Raw genomic sequence first — 19,794 nt, forward strand, 5'->3', positions numbered from 1 at the left:
ATGTTTGATCAGGACCCTGGGGATATTAGTCTTCTCCAACAAATGATGGCCTCAGCTGCTGGAGATGTGGTTACATCCCTCTTCATGACCCCCCTGGACATGGTGAAGGTCTGCCTGCAGTCTCAACACCCCTCAGTGACCAGAGAGCTGATGCTCCCTCCAGACTCTGGAGCCTCTCTTACGCCAAATTGCCCACCTTTCTCCGACCCACCCAGGATGTACTGCCGCTCCCGGAGCTCCTGTACCCAAATGGTGCCCGCTGTGCCACCTGGCTTCAGGACCCCACTCGCTTCAATGACACCACCAATGCCTTTGTGAAAATTGTGAGACATGAAGGCACCAGGACCCTGCGGAGTGACTTCCCAGCCACCCTGGTGATAACTGCGCCAAGCCATCACAGTCTACTTCACCACCTGTCGTACAACCAACTCAAGCTATGCACCCATGGTGGCTGGTGCACTGGCCCACTTGGGCGTGGTGACTGTGGCCCACCCCCTAGAGCTGGTAGGGACAAAGCTGCAGGCTCAGCATATGTCATACCGGAAGCTGGAAGCCTGTGTCTGAGCCGCAGTGGCTCTAGCTGGCTGGTGCTCACTGTGGGTGCTCACTGTGGCTGGGCTGGGCTGGGGCCCCACTGACCTTCAGAATGTGCTCTTTTCAGCCCTGTATTAGTTCAACTATGAGCTAGTGAAGAACTGGCTGAGTGGGCTCAGGCCAAAGGACAAGACCATAGGAGAGCAGCAGCTTTGTGGCTGGTGACATACTGAAAAAACAAACACACTTTTTAAAAAAATGTGCAGAGCATTCTGCTATGTAACTGTACTGTTGATGAATTTTGGGGTTGTTTCTATCAATTTTGCTATTATAAATAATGTTGCAATAAATATCTTGGTACATATGCTATTTCCCATTAGTATGTTACTACCTAGAAGAATATATTATTGATAAGTAGAATTTCTGGGCCAAAGGGTTCATGTATTGTAATTTTGTTACTTATTTTCAAATTGAGCTCTATAGAGGTAAATTTATTCTCCAGTCAGCAATGTATGAGAATATACTGACAACACATTTTTGACAACAAAAGTTAACAAACTTTTAGCTTCATGCCAACCTAAAATGTTAAGAAAAAAGGTGGGAGGCACTTCACTATACTGCTAACTTGTCTCTTAGAAAAACAAAAATTTTCTTTTTACCTGGAACAACCTTATGCCAATATTTTTGATAACTTAGATGAAAGGAACAAATTCCTTGAAAAACATAAATTACCAAAGCTCACTCAAGTAGAAATAAACCACCTGAGGAACCATATATGTAGTGAAGAAATTGATTTTGGCTTAGAGAGCTTCAATCAGGAACTCTGCCTATCATATAAGGAAGGAAAAATGAAAATTATTCTATATACACTTTAACAAAAACAAAAGTGAAAGGAACACTTCCCAAATCATTTTATAGAGCCAGCATTACCCTGACACCAAAAGCAGATAAAGATATTACAAGAAAAGAAAAATCCATACCCCATAAACAAAGATTAAAAAATCCTTAACAAGGCCTGCCCAGGTAGCTCAGTTGGTTGGATCATTGTCCTGCTGCGCCAGGGTTGCAGGTTCAAACCCTGGTGGGACACATACAGGAGTCAACTAATGAATGTATAAATTAGTGGAACAACAAATCAATGTTTCTCTTTCTCTCCCCCTCCCTCCCTCCCTCTCTCTCTCTCAAATAAATTTTTAAAAATCCTTAACAAGATGTTAACTAATATAACTCAGCAATATTTAAAAAGATAATATATAATTTATGGAACACAAAAATTTTAAGAAACATTTTAATTTTCCAGTGGGAGTTTATCACAAGAATGCAAAATTGGCTCAACACTAAAAAAAAAATCAATCAATATAATTTACCATGTCAAAGACAAACAAAACCCCACACAATCATCTCAATAGATATAGAAACATTAATTAACAAAATTCAGCATCCAAAAGTGATGATAATTCTCAGTAAACTAGGACTAGAAGGGATAATCTTCAACATGATAAAGGGCATCTATGAAAAACCTATACTTATGTTGAATAAACAAATGCTTTTCTCTTAAAATCTGGAACAATGCAAGCATATGTGCTCTCCCCACTTCATCACTGCTCTGAGGTTCAAGTTTGTGAAATAAGGCAAGATTAAGAAATGAAAGACACAGGGATTGGAAAAGAAGAATTACTGTCGCCCAGCAGGGTGTGGCTCAGTGGTTGAGCATCAACCTAGGATCCAGGCCATCGGGGTTCGATTCCTGGTCAGGGCACATGCCCGGGTTGCGGGCTCCACCCCCAGTCGGGGGCGTGCAGGAGGTAGCCGATCAATGACAACTCTCTCATCATTAATGTTTCTATCTCTTTCTCTCCTTCTCCTTTCCTCTCTCTGAAATCAATAAAGATATATTTTTTTAAAAAAAACGGAACAGAGACTTAAGAGTTAAAACTATAGTACTTTTAGAAGAAAACATCAGAAAAAGAGTTTGTGATTTTAGGGGGCAAATATTTAGATAAGATGCAAAAAACATGAATTATGAAAAAATTGATACACTAACCTTTCTTGAAGTTTCAAAGTCCTGCTTTTTTTTTGAAAGTACTCCTAATAAAATGATGGTAGAAGCTAGAGACCAAGAGAAAATATTTGAAAGTGACATATCTAAAAAAGGACTTACATGATACTATTAAAAAACCCTTAAAACTCAATAATACTAAGACAAACAACCCAATTTTTTAAATGAGCAAAAGATTCGAACAAACACCTTACCACATATACAGATGGCAAATAAGCACATGAAAACGTATCCAAAATTATTAGGTGAGAAATGCAAATTAAAATGGCAATAAGTCCTGGCAGGTGTGCTTTAACTGTTAGAGCATTGGCTCATGCACCAAAGGGTGGAGGTTCGAACATTCTCCGTCAAGAGAACATACCTGGGTTGCAGGTTTGATCCCCGGGCCTGGCACGGTGAGTGCAGGAGGCAACTAATCAATGTGTCTCTTTAACATTGATATTTCTTTCTCTCTCTCCCCCTCTCTCTAAAAAAATCAGTGGAAAAAATATCCTCTGGTGAGGATTAACAATAAAATAAAATAAAACAAAATGACAATAAAATAATACATGTCTATTAGAGTGGTTAAAGTTTAAAAAACAAAAATGACTGACCATATTAAATGCTAACAAGAATTTAGAGCAACTGAAACCCTTGGCTCTTGCTGGTGGGAATACAAAATGGAATATCTTGAAAACTGTTTGGCAGTTTCTCCTAAAGTTAAATATATAATTACCATACCACCCACTTCTAGGTAACTACTCAAGAAAAATGAAACATGCCTACAAAAATACTTGTATGTTAATGTTTATAGTGATTATATTCATAATATTCAAAACAACCCAAATGCCCATCAACTGTTTAATGGATAAACACACTGTGGCACAACCCTATAATGAAATACTGCTCAGCCACTGAACAGAAGAAAGTAGTAATATATGCAAAAATATGGATGGATCTCAACAGCATTAAACTATGTAAAATAAGCCAAAAACAAAAGGCTTCATACTATGTGATTCCATTTATTTGACAAACTGTAAAGGCAAAATATAGTGACTGAAATCGGATCAGTGGTTGCCAGGAACTGAGAATTCACCAATATTCTCTTCCAGAACTTGTAGGACTTTATCTCATATTTAAATATGTAAGCTATTTGGAATTTATCCTGGTGTTAGAAATGGATTCACTTTAGCTACAAAAAATCACAACTTTTGGAGAGAGAAACAAGATGGCGGCGTAGGTAACAGCTGCACCCGCCGCCTCCCACAACCACATCAAAATTACAACTAAGCCCGGCCGGGCGTGGCTCAGTGGTTGAGCATCGACCTAGGATTGAGGCGATCGGGGTTCGATTCCCAGTCAGGGACACGCTCGGGTTGCGGGCTCCATTCCCAGTTAGGGGTGTGCATGGGGGAAGCCGATCAATGACTCTCATCATTGATGGTTCTGTCTCTCTCTCCCTCTCCTTTCCTCTCTCTGAAATCAATAAAGATATATTTTTAAAAAAAAATTACAACTAAAATACAGAACCACCAGCACTCAGAGACTCCTGAAATCTGGATGAACAGAAGCCCTACAACCAGGGAACTGAAGAAGCATCGAGACCGGTAGGAGGGGCGGAGACGCGGGCGGATCGGGGCTGAATCATGGAGACACAGCCGCGGGCCCACATCCGGTGCCGAGGGTTAAACCCGGGAGGGAATCTCAGCGGCGGTTTCCCAGAGGAGTGAGGGATCCCAGCCCCACAGCAGGCCCCCAGCCCAGGGCTCCAGGGCCGGGAAGAGACGTCCCCACAACTCCGGGCTGTGAACCAGCGGGGACTGTCCCTGAGGGTCGCGGAGGCTGCGGGAGCCCCAGCAGCTCCTCCTAAAGCGCCTGGCACGGACTCACTCGGACGCTCCCTCTGAGCCCAGCGCCGGGCAGCGGCCTGACAGGACCTGGGACACTTGGGGAGGAACTAACCTGCCTGGAATCGGGGCGAGAGGCGGAGGGTGGCTTCCTCCCAGGCAGAAGGGCTGGCGGAGGCCATGGCTCCTGTGGCGAGTCCTCCCCACACACAGCAGGCAGGCAGGTGCCATGTTTGAATCGCCAGCACCTGACTCACACCTTTGGCCCCGCCCTGTGATTCCCGGAGGCCCCGCCCCTCCCCACCTGCAATCTCATCCAGGTCATTTCCAGTGGCTTTTCTGTGCAAGTGGCCTCTTGAGCCTTATGCTTAGGACTTTCCTAAAATCTCTCAAACAAGCAGCAGCAGGCCCCATACGGCTTGATAAGGGGCCCCAGGCCTGGCACTAGCAGCAGCCTGCACTGGCTCATAGCTTGGCCTCTCCTGGACACCTCCAAGCCCAGCACAAGTAGCAGCCAACTACAGTTTGCTGTGTAGCTCATGCTGGCTGGCCCTGGGCAAGGCACTGGCACAGTCTGACTTTGCACCTCCTGGGAGGCCCCAGAGACAGTGCACCTGGTGGTCAGACTCCACCACGCTGGATTACAACCCTGCCACATCCACAAGTGACACACTCAAGGGGCACACCTGGTGAACACCAAAGCTCCACTGAAGTAAATCCTGATCCATAGGGGTGTCTCCGGCAGAGCAGCTCTTTGCCTGTAGCTGTAGCTGGTCCTCGCAGCTGACTGGCCTGGGGGTCAATTCCTCCCAGGGACGCCAACAGCAATCAAGGCTCAAATACAACAGGACAGTGCACACGGCCCACACAGGGGAGCACCTAGAAGGCCCAGCTCAGGTGACTGGGAAGGCTGAGCCACTGGACCCTACAGGACACCTACTACACAAAGCCACTCTACAAATTCCAGGAGACATAGCAGCTCTAATGTCCAGGAGACATAGCAGTTTCTAATACATAGAAACAAACACCTGGAACCAGCCAAAATGTAGAGGCAAAGAATCATGTCACAATGGAAAGAACAGAAGAAATATGCAGAAAAGGAACTAAATGAAATAGAACCAAGCAAGCTAACAGATACAGAGTTCAGAATTTTGTTTATAAGGATGTTCAAGGATATTAGTAAGACTATTATGAAAACAACTGAGACCATCAATGACCTAATAAAATACCTATCAGAAATGAAGGCTACACAAACCGAAATGAAGAATAATTTACAGGGAGCCAACAGTAGAGTAGAGGATGCTGAGAATCAAATCAGCAATTTGGAACATGAGGAAACAAAAAACACCCAACCAGAAGAGCAAAAAGGAAAAAGAATCCAGGAATATGAAGATAGTATAAGGAACCTCTGGGACAACTTCAAGAGGCCCAACATTCATATTATTGAGGTGCCACAAGGGGAAGAAAGAGACCAAGGAATTGAAAACCTATTTGAAAAAATAATTACAGAAAACTTCCCCTACCTGGGGAAAGAAATCGACTTACAAGTCCAGGAAGCACAGAGGGTCCCAAACAAGAGGAACCCAAAGAGGCTCACAGCAAGACACATCATAATTAAAATACCAAAGGTTAAAAACAAAGAGAGAATCTTAAAAGCAGCAAGAGAAAAGCAATTAGTTACCTACAAGGGAGCATCCATATGACTGTCAGCTGATTTCTCAACAGAAACTTTGCAGGCCAGAAGGGAGTGGCAAGAAATATTCAAAGTGATGAAAAACATGGAACTATAACCAAGACTACTCTACTCAGCAAAGCTATCATTTAGAATTGAAGGTCAGATAAAGCTCTTCTCAGACAAGGAAAAGCTAAAGGAGTTCATCACCACCAGACCAGTACTACGTGAAATGTTGAAGGGTCTTCTTTAACAAGAAGCTAATGAACAAAAGAATCTGACATACTAAGCGGATCCAGAGACACTGACCCATGCATGGAACAGACGATCATATTTCAGAGGGAAGGAGGGTGGAGGGTGGGAAGAGATTGACCAAAGAACTTATATGCATATATGCATAACCCACGGACACAGTCAATAATGGGGTAAAGGCCTTGGGTGGGGGAGTGAGGTGGAGGGGGTCAATTGGGGGAAAAATGGGACAGCTGTAGTGCTTTCAACAATAAAGATAAATTTAAAATAAAAAAATCACAACTTTTGCCTTGGCCGCTGTGGCTCAGTTAGTTGAGCATCCTCCTGTGCACTAAAAGGTTGTTGGTTTGATTCCCGGTGAGGACACATACCCAGGTTTTGGGTTCAATCCCAGTCAGGGAGGTAGCCGATCTATGTTTCTCTTTCACATTGATGTATCTCTCTCTCTCTTCCTCTAAAATAAAATAAAAAAATAAACCACAACTTTTGATAAGACATCATTAAGTACCTATTAAAACAGCTGAACTTTTAAAATGTGACAATACCAAACAATGGTTAGAACGTGGCAAAGCTTGATAGGTCAGAAATTGTTAGTGGGAATATAAAATAGTACAGTCACACTTGAAATGTTTGGCAGTTTATTAAAAAAATAAAATATACATACCACATGACTTTTTCTTTTCTACTTTTAGAAGCTCTTTTTACTTTAGGAATAGTAACCTTTTGTTTTTCACATAGCGTTCACCCCTGGGCATTTGTCCAAGAAAAATGACTGAAATCCAGACAATCCAGGTCCAAAATGGAGTCACATGGGCAAGTGCAAACCTAGACGTAATACCTGACTAATTGCAGTTTCAACCTTCTCCAGAAATGTAACCTTAATTGGTAAATTTGGAATTTTCTGGTCAGTAGCACTGAGGTAATCTGTCACATGGCCCCTCTCCATCCCTCAAAGGAAACTGGGGAAATCAGTTTGATAAGACTCCCTTAGGGGAAGGCAACCTTACCTGAAACAATCCTTTCTTTTCTTTTGCTAATAGCTTTCTAGTCCCACCCAGTTTCTGCCTAAAAAACCTTTCCATTTGTGGTTTCTAAGAGTACCTCTCTACTTTCAGCCAGGTTTGTGGTCGCTCAATAAAGCCAATTAAATCTTCAAATTGTTGATTAAATTTTTGTTCTTTAACACTTTCATGATACTGCTTTTTTAAAGAATCCAGAATTGTAGAATGTCCTACAATTGGATTTGTCTTACTATTTGCTCGTGAGATTCAGGGTAAACATTCTTGGCATTTTTGGCAGGTGATGAGTTCTTTTCGAGTGCATCAGATCAGAAGGCACAGATCTCCATTTTGATATAACTCCATTAGTAGATTATTTTCAGACAAAGAAAAACTCATTCACTTTATATATAACGTTAGCTTTTGGTTAGTATAAGCCTTCTTAGTATAAGCTCCACAGAAGGTGGGAGCAGGGTGGCTGAGTGGGAAAGACACTGGAATGAGATTCGAGGTTTAGTGGCAAGTTGTGGGCCCCTAGATAAATTTCTTAAAATCTTAATATATTAAAAAAAAAAAAATAGAGGAAGGATTGCACTAGAAGACTTCTAAAGATTCTTTGAATTCTAAAATTCTATGACTGTGAACTAAGTTGCAGTAGAGACAGAGCTAGATTTGGAACCAGGATTCCCGGATTTGAGCACCAGTTCAGCCACATACCAGCAATGTGAGCAAGCCTTTTAATCTCCGTAAACCTCACAGAATTTGACCTCACACAGTCCGGAAGGATTAAGTGGGTTATTGTATGTCAAAGTGTGGTGTAAACAGCAAAGAACTACCTAAATGTCAGGTTATAATGTCTGCTTTTTATTCCTTTGATCTAATTAGTCAATCAGAAAAAGCATCCTAAAGTGAGACAGACCCCATCAATTTAAATTTTATAAAACCAGGAAAATGCCAGTATAGTTAATTGTGTGTTATACATACTCAGTTTACGGAATTTCTAGTTTTATTCCATAATAATACTCGCTAAAGTTACAAATAGGTATTCACTTGCACAAGCCAGTCGCCTGTAAGAAGATGCTGACTGTTCTTGGGATCCCAAATTTTGGGAGGGCAAAAACAGTGAGCGCAGTATATAAGAATGGTAACAAATACTTACAAACTACCTTTCTCATTCAGTGATCGATTTCGAGCCATCAGGTCCACCAGAGAGTATGGCAAACTGGAAAGTTGTCCTGTTCTTCAGTGAGCAGGGCAGAATAAACTCCTTGGGGTGCAGGACTGTTTTCCCCAAACAGCTAGTGGGGCATTTCACACAGGCCAGGCCAGCCCTTTACACTTCCACAGTTTTTATATTCTTATAACCGCCCTAGGGTTTGGAACTTGAGGAACCGGCCTTTTTTCTTTTTTTTTTAAATCCTCACCCCAGGATATTTTTATTTTTATAGCGAGTGGGAGAGGAGGGGGGAGGGGGAGAGGGAGGGAGGGGGGGAGAGACAGAGACATCGATTGGTCGATTGGTTCCCGCCTGCGCTCCCACCTGGCCGGGGATCAGAACCTGCAACCCAGGTACAGGTCCTTGACCTGAATTGAACCCGCGCCCCTCCCGTCTGGGGGCCCACGCTCTAACCACTGAGCGAACCCGGCCAGGGCAGTTTTTCGATTATTTAGCACAACTGATAAAGTATATTTCCCTTGAAGAGGCTGAGGGCGCGCACATGCCCCTTGGTCCGTGTTGAGTAACGCGGGAGCTATCTCTGCCGTGCAGTGCCTACCACACCGCTGTTGCTCAAGATTAGAGACCGTGCCAGAAAATGGCTATCGCAGCTGCTGGGCAGCCGCCGCAAGGCGACGGTGCGGTCGGACGAGCCCGACCTCCAGACGCACGCACCGGGACGCACCGCCCAGGTGGCGGCGGCCGGCGAGGCGGAGCACGGGGAGCGCCTCCTGGGCGCCCGCGCCAGTGCGCACGCGCGACCGTCATCCGGGTGCCGCGTGCGGCTGCAGGTTGCGCCGGGGTGGCGGAAAGGGGGCGGAGCCAGCGGCTCATTGTGCACAGCGCTGCGCGACGCCGGCGGCCCGGAGGCCTGGATCGAAGCTGGTGCTGCTGCCGCCGCCCTGCAGCTCACTCGCTGCCTCGGCAGCGCGCTCCTCTTCTAAAATGGCTGCCGCCACCGGTGCCGTGGCAGCGTCGCCTGCCTCGGGTCAGGCTGAAGGCAAAAAGATCACCGATCTGCGGGTCATCGATCTTAAGTCCGAGCTGAAGCGGCGGAACTTAGACATCACCGGAGTCAAGACTGTGCTCGTCTCCCGACTAAAGCAGGTGAGGCCCGGCGAGGTCCGCGAAGGGGAGCTTAGGCCGTGCTTGGGCGCCCCACCTTGCGCCGCAGTTCCCAGCCGTCCGCAGCCGCCGGGGCTCGCGAGGCCACGCGGTGGGGTGGTCCGGGGCGGCGCCCGCGCTTGCGGGGTGGACGAGGACCCTCCCGCGGCGCCCCCGCCCTCGCGCGCGGGGCAGGGCCTGCGACCCGCCCGCGAGCCGCCCGGGATCCGCCGCCGCAGCCGAGCGCGCCCCTGTCTCCTCCGGGACGTCCCCGCCAGGCTGCGAGGGCTGCGGTCGGCCGGCGCGGCCTCCCAAGGGCGATCGTGGAGACCCGGGAGGCGCTCGGTCCCCACCCAGCCTGTCGCGATGGTGAGCGCGTGCATTTCTTGACCTCGGAGGGAACTGGTTACTTTGGTGACTTCTGCGAAGTTACCGTTTAATTGAGCCCAACCGTTTCCTCCCCATCTTGGGGAGGGGATTGGTAGTGGAAGTTGATGGGTGGGATAGAGAAAGGGTTTGTTTTCCGCTGGAATTTCAGTTTTTGCATCAGCTCAATAATTTGCTTTTTCATCCCTGATTATCTTTCCGGTTTATTTGAGTGAGCGTTGGAATTGTAGCGGAGGAGAAATAAGTTTGCATTACAGAAGTCAGGAAAGCTCCCTTTAGTTATTTGCTATCGTAGCAAGCAACTTTTCTGCATTCGAGAATATTTAGACTTTTGTTCAGTATGATGATAATTATTTCGAGTCGGTAGTATTTAAAACTCCATGTGAGATTGATACCTAATCATATTCCCCCTGAAAGTGCCTCTCAGTCGTGTAGTTTAATTGCTGTTTTTGAAGTCGGTTTATGAAATGACTGGCAATTCTAATGTCTTGAGGCTTGAGGTTTTTGTGTTTTTTTCGTTTTTATAAAATAAGTTTAGATAGACTGTGTAGCATATTAACTTCTCTTTCTAATGTAGGCTATTGAAGAGGAAGGAGGCGATCCCGATAATATTGAATTAACTGTTTCAACTGATACTGCAAACAAGAAACCAACCAAAGGCAAAGGTTGTTATGAGTTATGAACATATTTTAAAATATATTTTGGTTATATAACTTGCCTCTGCTCTTGTGCCACTTGCCCTGTTTATATAGTGCTACTCTTTGCTATTTCCCTCTGGCACTCTGCCTTCATGGGTCAAGGAAGAAAAGTTACTGTTGCCAGGCTCTGGGTGACTTGTAGCCCTTAAGATTTGGCTGAGGCTGACCTGAAAGTGAGACCAGTTCTTTATTGCTTCCGAAAAAAATTACAATGTCAAGTTTCATAATGTTTCTTCCTTTGTACTGTGAAGACCTAAAGAATAAAATACAGTTTAATACATATCTACCTTGCCCCACAATTGGCAGAGTATTGATGGAATTCCTACCAAATCTTTCACCTTGGCTCCTTGCTGTTTTCTCTAGCATATTACAATTCTGTAACCTTTATGTTTAGTATTTTGTTTGACTTGGTGAACTTAATTTGCGTTTATGCCATATACATTCTAATTTTCAGTGAAATTCAAAAAGATCTCACCAATCATACTAACAATGTAGGGAAAATCCATGATTAGTTAGCTTTAAAAAAAGTTTTAAGTTGTAGGGATATCTTAAGGATTTTGATTCTACAACTTTTAAACTAGGCCAGAATATATTTCCAGGATATGGTGATTTAGTGAATAGATAAAAGTGGTTTTAAATTAACATATTGGCAATATAAATGGGACTTAGATATTTTTAAAAGGTTCTAGTAAGTGAGATCTTTTACTTGAAAACATAATTACAACTTTTTACCTCCCTCCCACCAGGACATTGGCAGAGGGTGAACATGATGTGGGTGTCTGGATCCTGGTACCTACCTATGAGTTCCATGCATAGTGTGTCAGCTGCAGCATTTAAAAAAATCTTAACTTTATTTACTGCTTTAAGTGATTAAGTCTGCCATAGACCAGATTGATTGTAACTAGAGTAAAATGATTGAATGGATTTATCTTGAAAAGAAGGGAACATTAAAGTTTGATTTTATGCAATCTGTGTGGGTATTAGGACCAGGCAGATCTTGATACCATCTCACTCTTTGGGTCTTCATAGGTTTGCACGAGTCCCCTGTTTGTGCCAAAGGAAATTGAAAAGGGCTAAGAAGTATTTTCTGGGTGGCATTGGAATGGCAGAGGTGGAAGTGGAGTTCAGAAGAGTAACAATTATCTTGAAGATCTGTGGCTTTTAATGTAATTCTGACTCCATTGTAGCACATTGAGAGAGAGACATTTCCCTGTCTTTAGAGAAGCTTGTCTGAGAGGCTTCTGCTGACAAGCCAGAGGCTATTTCGGAATGAGGAACCATAAAAATTCGGAAATAAGTACATCAGGAATTGACTATTTCTTACAGTAATTTCCTATAGTAATGTTGATTTGTCATTTATGCAGTGTATTGTGGTAGCTTGACAGATACTGTATCTTAATCATAGTCCCAAATTACATGGGCTGGTTATTGATTTTAGCATCTAAATAAACCTCCTTTGATTTATTCACTCACCTATTTTTAATTTCTCTGCGTATCCTTTTTTCAGTATCTTATCTTTAGAAATAATTTCAGCACTATAAAATTTTTAAGTTTTCCAGTATAGATATAAAATCAGTATGTTAGTTTTTTTCTTTTATATGGGTTATAGGATCCTTGAACTTTAATTTGTCCGTAACTCTGATGTTAAGGTATCTTGTGGTCTTCAGTTAAAAGCTGTAACATTCGATCATTTGTCTCTAGCAGGGCTACTACTGAGTACTTCCTGAGATTCGTTCTGGGAAATGTCTAATAAATAGCCTTTGTCTCCTCGAATTCCATTTATCGTTGTTCTGAAAATACTACGAGTTGCAAAGAAAGGAATGTAAACCCCAAACTAAGAACCTAGTTTGAGTTAATTTACAATTAAGGTATTTTATAAGTAAGATTATTTTCAGCTTTAAGAAGTTAAAAAATAACTCTTAGAAATCAAATTTGAATAGGGAAACTTTTAAATATCAATGATAAATAGACTTTTAAAACCAAGGATTCAGGAAATTCATTATTTTAATGTGATGTCAGGTATTCATTCTAGTTGCTGAGTTTAGTACATTAAGTTCTTTTTGCCAAACCTTATTTCACTTAGCAATATCTACCTTAAAAATAATGTCATCTTGATCATACCACTTTTCCTTCAGTGGGTTTGGTCCCTTTTTTGTAAAGTTGGACCTTTTACTAAATTATCTGTAAGGGTCTTTTAGTTTTGAAATTTAATAATTATATATAGCTAAGAGCCAGAAGAAAAGTACTTTCTGTTTAGCTAAACTAGATGTATAAGGAAAGAACAGGAAAAATAATAGGCCCTCAACTAGTATAAATACTCCTTAGGATAGAGTTTAGAAAAGGAAAAGAGCAAAGAAAGGGATTAATTACTAGAGTCAGTCATGTAGACATCAGCAAGACACAAATATAATAGCTTGTCAGGAAAAGAAATATTTTGATAAAAGTTAAATGATGTTAAAGCAAGAGAGAAGCCTCATCAGCCTGGAAAAATTACTCAGGTGAAATATTAAGCTCATTTGCTTAAAAATGCAGGTTCACTATTTCTTTTAAAAAAAAAAATTGTGTTTAAATGATTATGTTTGGACAGATTAGAGGAAAAGGAATCTGCATTCTTTAGTATATTGCAGACTATTTTTAAAATGTGGTTTTATAAGCACAAACTTGTAAAGTTGATAATGCAGTGGGTGCTGATATTTATGATCAACATTTATAAAATGTGTTTGCATATATTTAATTTGGCAAAACAGTTTGTAGCTTAGTTTGGGTCTCTCTTTTTTTTTTTTTTTTTTTTTTAGTAAGAGTTCATTTGAGCCAAGCTGACGACATAGGCCAGGGAGCAAATGCTCTGGGTCCCCCTTCTGAGTCTTACACTCTCTTTGCTATGAACTTTTAGTAAGTGGCCTAGAAGAAAGCTTCACTAGTGAGATTTACTATCGTATTATTTGGATGTGTGTTAAGAAAGCAGTAAAACAGGTAGAGCTAACTCATTAGCTTGTTTTAGAGATTATAGATTTAAAGCTGCTTCTGGTTCACCTGATAGTGGCGTGTCGTATTCTTTTGGGTTTTCAACCTTTAGAGTCACCTCTGAACTTCAGCCAAAGTTATTTTATGTGGTTAATCAGTATTCAGAATTATATATAATGCAGTACTTACTGATGTTGACACTCATTTGCAATACATGCAGGCTTAAAAAAGACTCAAATCGCTATATAAAATCTGATTTTTTTCCCCTATAAAAAAGGTATAATTTGGGGTTATAGGTTTATCCGAACATCTGATGTCTAATAATACCACAGGCAATATAATTAATTACATGTGTACTGTGTAAAGCTTTCTAAAATTTATGTCAAATAAGAATATAATCAACCACATAAAATGCATTTAATATAATACATTATAGTATACTGTAACTCTTGCCTTTTTGTGTGTTTTTTCTTTTTTCTTTTTAACTGCAGTATGTTTGGATGTTAAGGAAAATTTAATGAAAACTGACATTGAGAAGGACTTTGGGGACAGAATTGTCAGATATTTTTTGGGTACCCACTAGGCTAGAAACTGTGTGTGAGGCCAAGGACATAGTCTTTTTATTTATACTGTTCCCTGTAATGCTTCTAGCATAGTGCTTGGCACATAATAGATGTACAGAAAATAATTGTTGAATGATTACTGAGGGCCATAGGATGCGTTTCTTAACAGCTGCTTTTAAAAATAATTCTTGGCCCTGGCCCATGTGGCTCAGTTGGTTGGGTGTCGTTCTGTGCACTGAGGGGTTGCCGGTTTCCCCAACAGGGCACATACCTGGGTTTTGGGCTGGAACCTCCTATAGGGGCAAAACAGGAGGCAGCCAATCGATGTTGCTCTCACATCGATGTTTCTCTCTCTGTCTCTGTCTCTCCTTTCCTCTCTCAAAATCAATTAAAAACCTTTTTTAAAAAAATAACTCTTTTTGTGCATTGTAATTGCATATTTCTTTGTAGGAAGCCTGTATACCAGAGATTAATAGTCTTTACTATCTTCTCAACAGCGCTAGTGGCTTCTCCTTAAGCATTGTTATGTAAAATACACTGTTAGGACTTGTAAGTCATTGCAACATCCTTTTATTCCTCACCAAGTTGTTGCTGTAAGGGAAAGCCTCATAACTTGCTGGAATATTGCTTAGCCTCAGAGGTTGTGTATGTCATTTTTATTTCCTAAAATCAGACCCTTTTATCTTGGCAATTAAAACCCACATTTGCCTTGTGCAGTTGTATATGATGAAATTACATTTACCATCAAAGCACTTTTGTACCTTTTAAGCTATTACATCAAAGATGGTGTGTGTCAAGCAAGGTAGGTAAAGTTTTTTGTTTTTTGTTTGTGGATGTGGATGTGTGTTTTTTGTTTTTAGGTAAAATTTTTTACTACTTTAAGACATTGTGCTTCTTCCAAGCCAGCCATCTTCTAGGCATTCTGAATTAGGAGCAGAGGACTTCAGACTTTATGTAAAATAAAATATGAATTGTCCAGGAATCAGAGGAGAAAGAAATCATTATTATTAGTTAGTAGCATCAGAAATGACTTTAATGAAGAGGTTGAACAATGGCTTAGGGTTTAATGGTGGACTTGACTGATTTATTTAATCAACTACACTATAGTTCTCACATTCTACAATAAGAATGACTACATTTGTGTAATTCCAGGAGTTAGTCTTACATCACAGTCCTGCTACCCTGGAATAGTAGTGTGCATTATAATGGCTTTATAGTATTGTTTTCCAGATTATAAAAGTGAAATATTTTCATTTTTAAAATTAGATAATCCAGAAAAGTACAAAAAAGTGAAAACTGCTCATAATTCCACCATTCTGAATTTATTATAGGTAACATTTTGTTGTGTGTGTACATGTGCATGTCTTTTTAGGTTTATGTTTAAGGATCTTTTTTTCCTTTTCAACAACTAAAACAGATTCACACCATATATGGTGTTTTGTTAGAAGTAGGTAGAATTTATATTTTCTCTAGTTTGGGGAATCTGAAAGCAGCCATCTCTTTATATGCTTCTCACTCTAACTTCTTCAGTTATTTATGCTTAGCTATCATGGTTCTGAATCTGTTCTACCTTAGAGTCATTTGAGTTTTACAAATACAGATACCAGGTTCTTCCCCCCCAGAGATTTGGTTTTATTTGCTCTGTTAGGGACCCAAGCACCAGTGTTTTCTAAAAGTTCTCCAGGTGATTCTCTTGCAGCGAGAGTTAAGAACCACTGACTCTAGACTAGAGCTTGCAACAGCGTCATTTTCATTAATTTCTGTCTAGCAGTTTGCAAATTGTTTTATATACTTCACAGTTTTCAGAAACTTTCCACATTTCTTTATTTAATTCTTGCAACAGTGCTATTAAGCAGTAGTATTTTCTTTTTATTGATAGAGTAGAAAGGACATTTTTGCTGCCTTTTAAAATATCCAATGTGCACACTATGAATTGTGTATGTACGTGTTTAGTTATTTTTGGATGACAAAGTTAGAGATTTTTTAAAGTATACTTGTGGTGTTTTTCATATTTTTTAATAATGAATGTGAGTTATCTTTATAGTAGATTCAGAAATAATAATAAAATGACCTAGTGGGTGAAGGCTATGTTTAAGATGATGTACAAGAAAGGCCTTTTAGAAAAATGATTTCATTAGTAAAATATTGGTTCAGTAAAAGAGAGACCAAAACACATGTGTAAACAATTAATACAAGGCACAGTCTATGATTATTTTAAGATACTGCATGCAGTTGGGGAGAGGTTCCTGGAAACATTAAATGTTACTCAGTTTGGCTTAAACTCTGAATCTTCCCTCACTTCTCCAACAGAAATTTTATGACTATTTTCTATATTTCATAGTTTCTGTAACTGTTTAAGGGGAAAAGTTACTCAAGCCACACTTTTTTTGGCAAAATTCTAATTAAGTGGATTTTTTGTTTATTTTTTGTTTTGGAGGTATTTCTCAACTTGAAAAGGAAAATGGCAAACTTTGTAAGGACCAATTTGCCTTTGGAGAAGAAAACCAATTTACAATCCAGAATCCTTTTTTCCTAATTCTGAAATACAGAAGTTCTGGAAACTGAAATTTTTTAAAAGTTTGGTGGCAGAAGTGAGGCTATTTATAGTCTTGATTTATCCCAGTTGATGTGAATATGCGTATATTTCATTGCACAAATATTTCCGTGATTGATTGAGAGACATTTCAGAAGCTACTGGAAGGTTTAAATTAATGTTGTATATACACCATTGTACTCTTCTAAAATTGAAAATTCTTTATTCTGAAACATGGCTAGCCCCAACAGTTTCCTTAAGGATTTGTGAACCTGTACAGATTTATCTTACATCAATAAGGAGATGTTTCTGGTGTCATCTTCCTTTGGTGTATACATTTTTACTTTGCCATTTTACTTTAGACCCTAAAATCACGCAAAGAACGTTGCATTGTATTTTATGTAATTTCGTAATAACCATATGTTACGTCTGTGGTAGTTTAAGGTGTGATAAGTTCACTTTGCTTCCTTTTTTTTTTTTTAGAATATCTTTACTGCTCAATTTATTTTCTTGTTTTGTTCTTCAAGCAATCAAATTAGGCTTCAGTGTACATAAAACTTTCAGTCAGCTCCCTCATCCTGGTCATGCTACTGTCCTTTGGACCAGTTCACATTTCCATGGCACTTGGCAGATTCCTTGAAGCAGAAAAGCTTATTTGGTTAGGTTTCCATAGGAGCTTTGATAGCATAAGTCTCATTGGGAGGTAGGAATAAAAATGGTTGTTCACTCTGCACAAATGTGTCTACATGGTGTGGCTTGGTGGAATCTAAAGGGGATGTGGTTTTTCTTTTCATTTCTCACCTGTGGCATTGTAAAAGTTAGGAATCCATAGATGTACTTTGCACCATATGAAAGTTGGGAGTTGAGAGTCCTTACTGACAGGATGGGGTTGCGCACGATGCTAGTTTGGCTGGCATCTCACCTCTGTTCCATCAAGGGCTGAATCGAAATCCAGGCCTTGTTTACTGCTAGCATCCAACCTAAGCCTTAACTCCGTTATCAGTCAGGAAATATAGAATATATTCATTATATAGCATCGTACTAGGTCCTGGGCTGGATGAACGTCATAGCTTTTTAAAATATGAGTATTATTTTGTGTGGGGGAAGGGTGATACTTTTCCATAAAGGAATTAATTACAATATAGTTTCTAATTCAACAATGTGTAAAACAAGCCCGAAGTCATAGATTATGAAAGCAATCAAAGCTAGAGTGTAAAATTTCAGTTTTCTTAAATACTATGTACCTTTATAGTAGATTCAGTGTACCTATTGGGTTACTACAGTTCCATCACTGAATGTGTGAAAATCTTGTCCTCATGGTTTTTATGTTTGCAAGCTGATGGCACACCGAATGTCTAGTGCATTCCTGTGGTACAGCTGTTGAAACAATAAGGGACAGCAAAATTGGATCCTTTTGTGTACCTCTGCCTGTTGTTGCCTGTTTGTCATGGCGCAAGTAGTCTCTGTGAGTCTCACATTTTAAAATTTTATAGATGTGGCTTATGGAACCTCCATGTACACTAAAAAAAAGAGATAATATTTTAACAACTGGCACGTTGCAGGTACTTGAAGATCTGATGGTTTTGTGGGTTTTGAGGAGTGGGAATAGGCCTGGGTTTACATTGGAGCACTGCCTTTACTAGTTTTATAATCTGGTTAACTTTTCAGCATTAGTTTCCTCTTTTGTAAAATTGGGATATAGTTTCAGATTAGTTATGAGGATAAAATAATATACATAAAGCATTTTCCTGTGTGTGGACTGTGGAAGCCATTTAAGCAGTGGTCGTGACTGCTGGTGGTATTTTTGTTGTCGTAGCATAATTTGATTTTCCTTTTAAGTAAACTAAAGCAAGTGAAATTCACCGTGGAGTGTGCATAGTATATGTAGTTTGTCTTGCTGAGAGCTGCCATTTCAAAGATAATATCTTTAGATTGAGTTAATTAACCACTCCTTACTAGAATAATGTCTTTTAAGTAGGTCATAGTAAGATGTAGTGGAAAGAATTCAGGACTGGAAATGAGAAGCCTTGGCTTCCATTTCTCACAATGCCACTTGTTAGCTTTGGGCAAGCTCCTTAACCTCTCAGGCTCATTTTCTCTTTTGTGAAATTGTGAATACCTGCCCCATGTACCATAGGGTGCTTGGAAAAACCAATTGAACTTTTTTTTAAAGTGCTTTGCAAATTGTAAAGTAGTTTATAATTGCAACGAGTAAATAGTATTTGCAAATGATCTGAAGGAGTCCCCCCAAAGTCCTACTCTGTAGTATTTGGTGGTGTGTGATGGGGTTGGAGTGGGTAGAAAGGATCCTTTTTTTTTTTAAAGTGTATTTCTCCCAAAAGGTTAACATCGTTAAGGTTTTTATATTTGGAACTTTCTCTCTCTAAATGTGATAGAATTTAGTGTTCTCTTCCCTGATACTGGTGTGCTTTTTTTTCAGGGAAGGGACATCTTTATTTAATTTTAAAAATAGATAAATAAACACTTTCTGATGAATAGGTTTCTAAGTTGTGACTTTTGTAATAACTTCTAATTTATAGTTTCCCTAAAATACAAACACCAGCATTCCAAATAAGAAGTGAATACCACACCAAGTGCCACACTTTCTCTTTTCATTTTCATAACTCCTCAGGGGCAGGGAAAGCCCTCTTTACCTCCATGGGTAAAAGAAAAATCCCCACTTTTAGTCTTGTTCATATACCTGGCAGGACCCCTTTTTATCACTCATTTGAATTGGGGGAGATGGAAGATGGGGACTGGTGAGACTAGGCAAAGGGAGGTATCCTAACTCTTTATTTATTTATTTTTATCATTATTATTATTATTTTAAATTTATTTTTATTTTTTAATCCTCACCTGAGGATCTTTTTTCCATTGCTTTTCAGAGAGAGTAGAAGGGAGAAAGACATCAGTGTGGATTGGTTGCCTCCCGCATGCGCCCCAACTGGGGCCCGGGACCAAGCCTGCAACCAAGTTATGTGCCCTTGG

At 40.4% G+C, this 19,794-nt stretch overlaps 1 protein-coding gene and 1 pseudogene across 4 annotated transcripts in view; both read left to right on the forward strand.

Annotated features, from left to right (window-relative positions):
• On the forward strand, positions 1-759 carry LOC107533716 (mitochondrial glutathione transporter SLC25A39 pseudogene; annotated as a pseudogene).
• Positions 760-9,404: 8,645 nt separating this feature from the next.
• The window catches only part of SLTM (SAFB like transcription modulator), a 43,794-nt gene continuing 33,404 nt past the window's right edge, over positions 9,405-19,794 (forward strand). For all 4 annotated transcript variants that reach the window (XM_087821203.1, XM_087821206.1, XM_087821205.1 and 1 more), the window contains exons 1-2: positions 9,405-9,664; positions 10,626-10,713. In XM_087821203.1, the coding sequence (XP_087677329.1) occupies positions 9,503-9,664; positions 10,626-10,713 (250 nt within the window). In that variant the 5' untranslated portion in view covers positions 9,405-9,502. The remainder of the gene's footprint in view (positions 9,665-10,625; positions 10,714-19,794) is intronic.

Source organism: Miniopterus natalensis, chromosome 1 (genome assembly GCF_054644295.1).
Source record: "Miniopterus natalensis isolate mMinNat1 chromosome 1, mMinNat1.hap1, whole genome shotgun sequence".
In the NCBI taxonomy this organism is placed as follows: Eukaryota; Metazoa; Chordata; class Mammalia; order Chiroptera; family Miniopteridae; genus Miniopterus; species Miniopterus natalensis.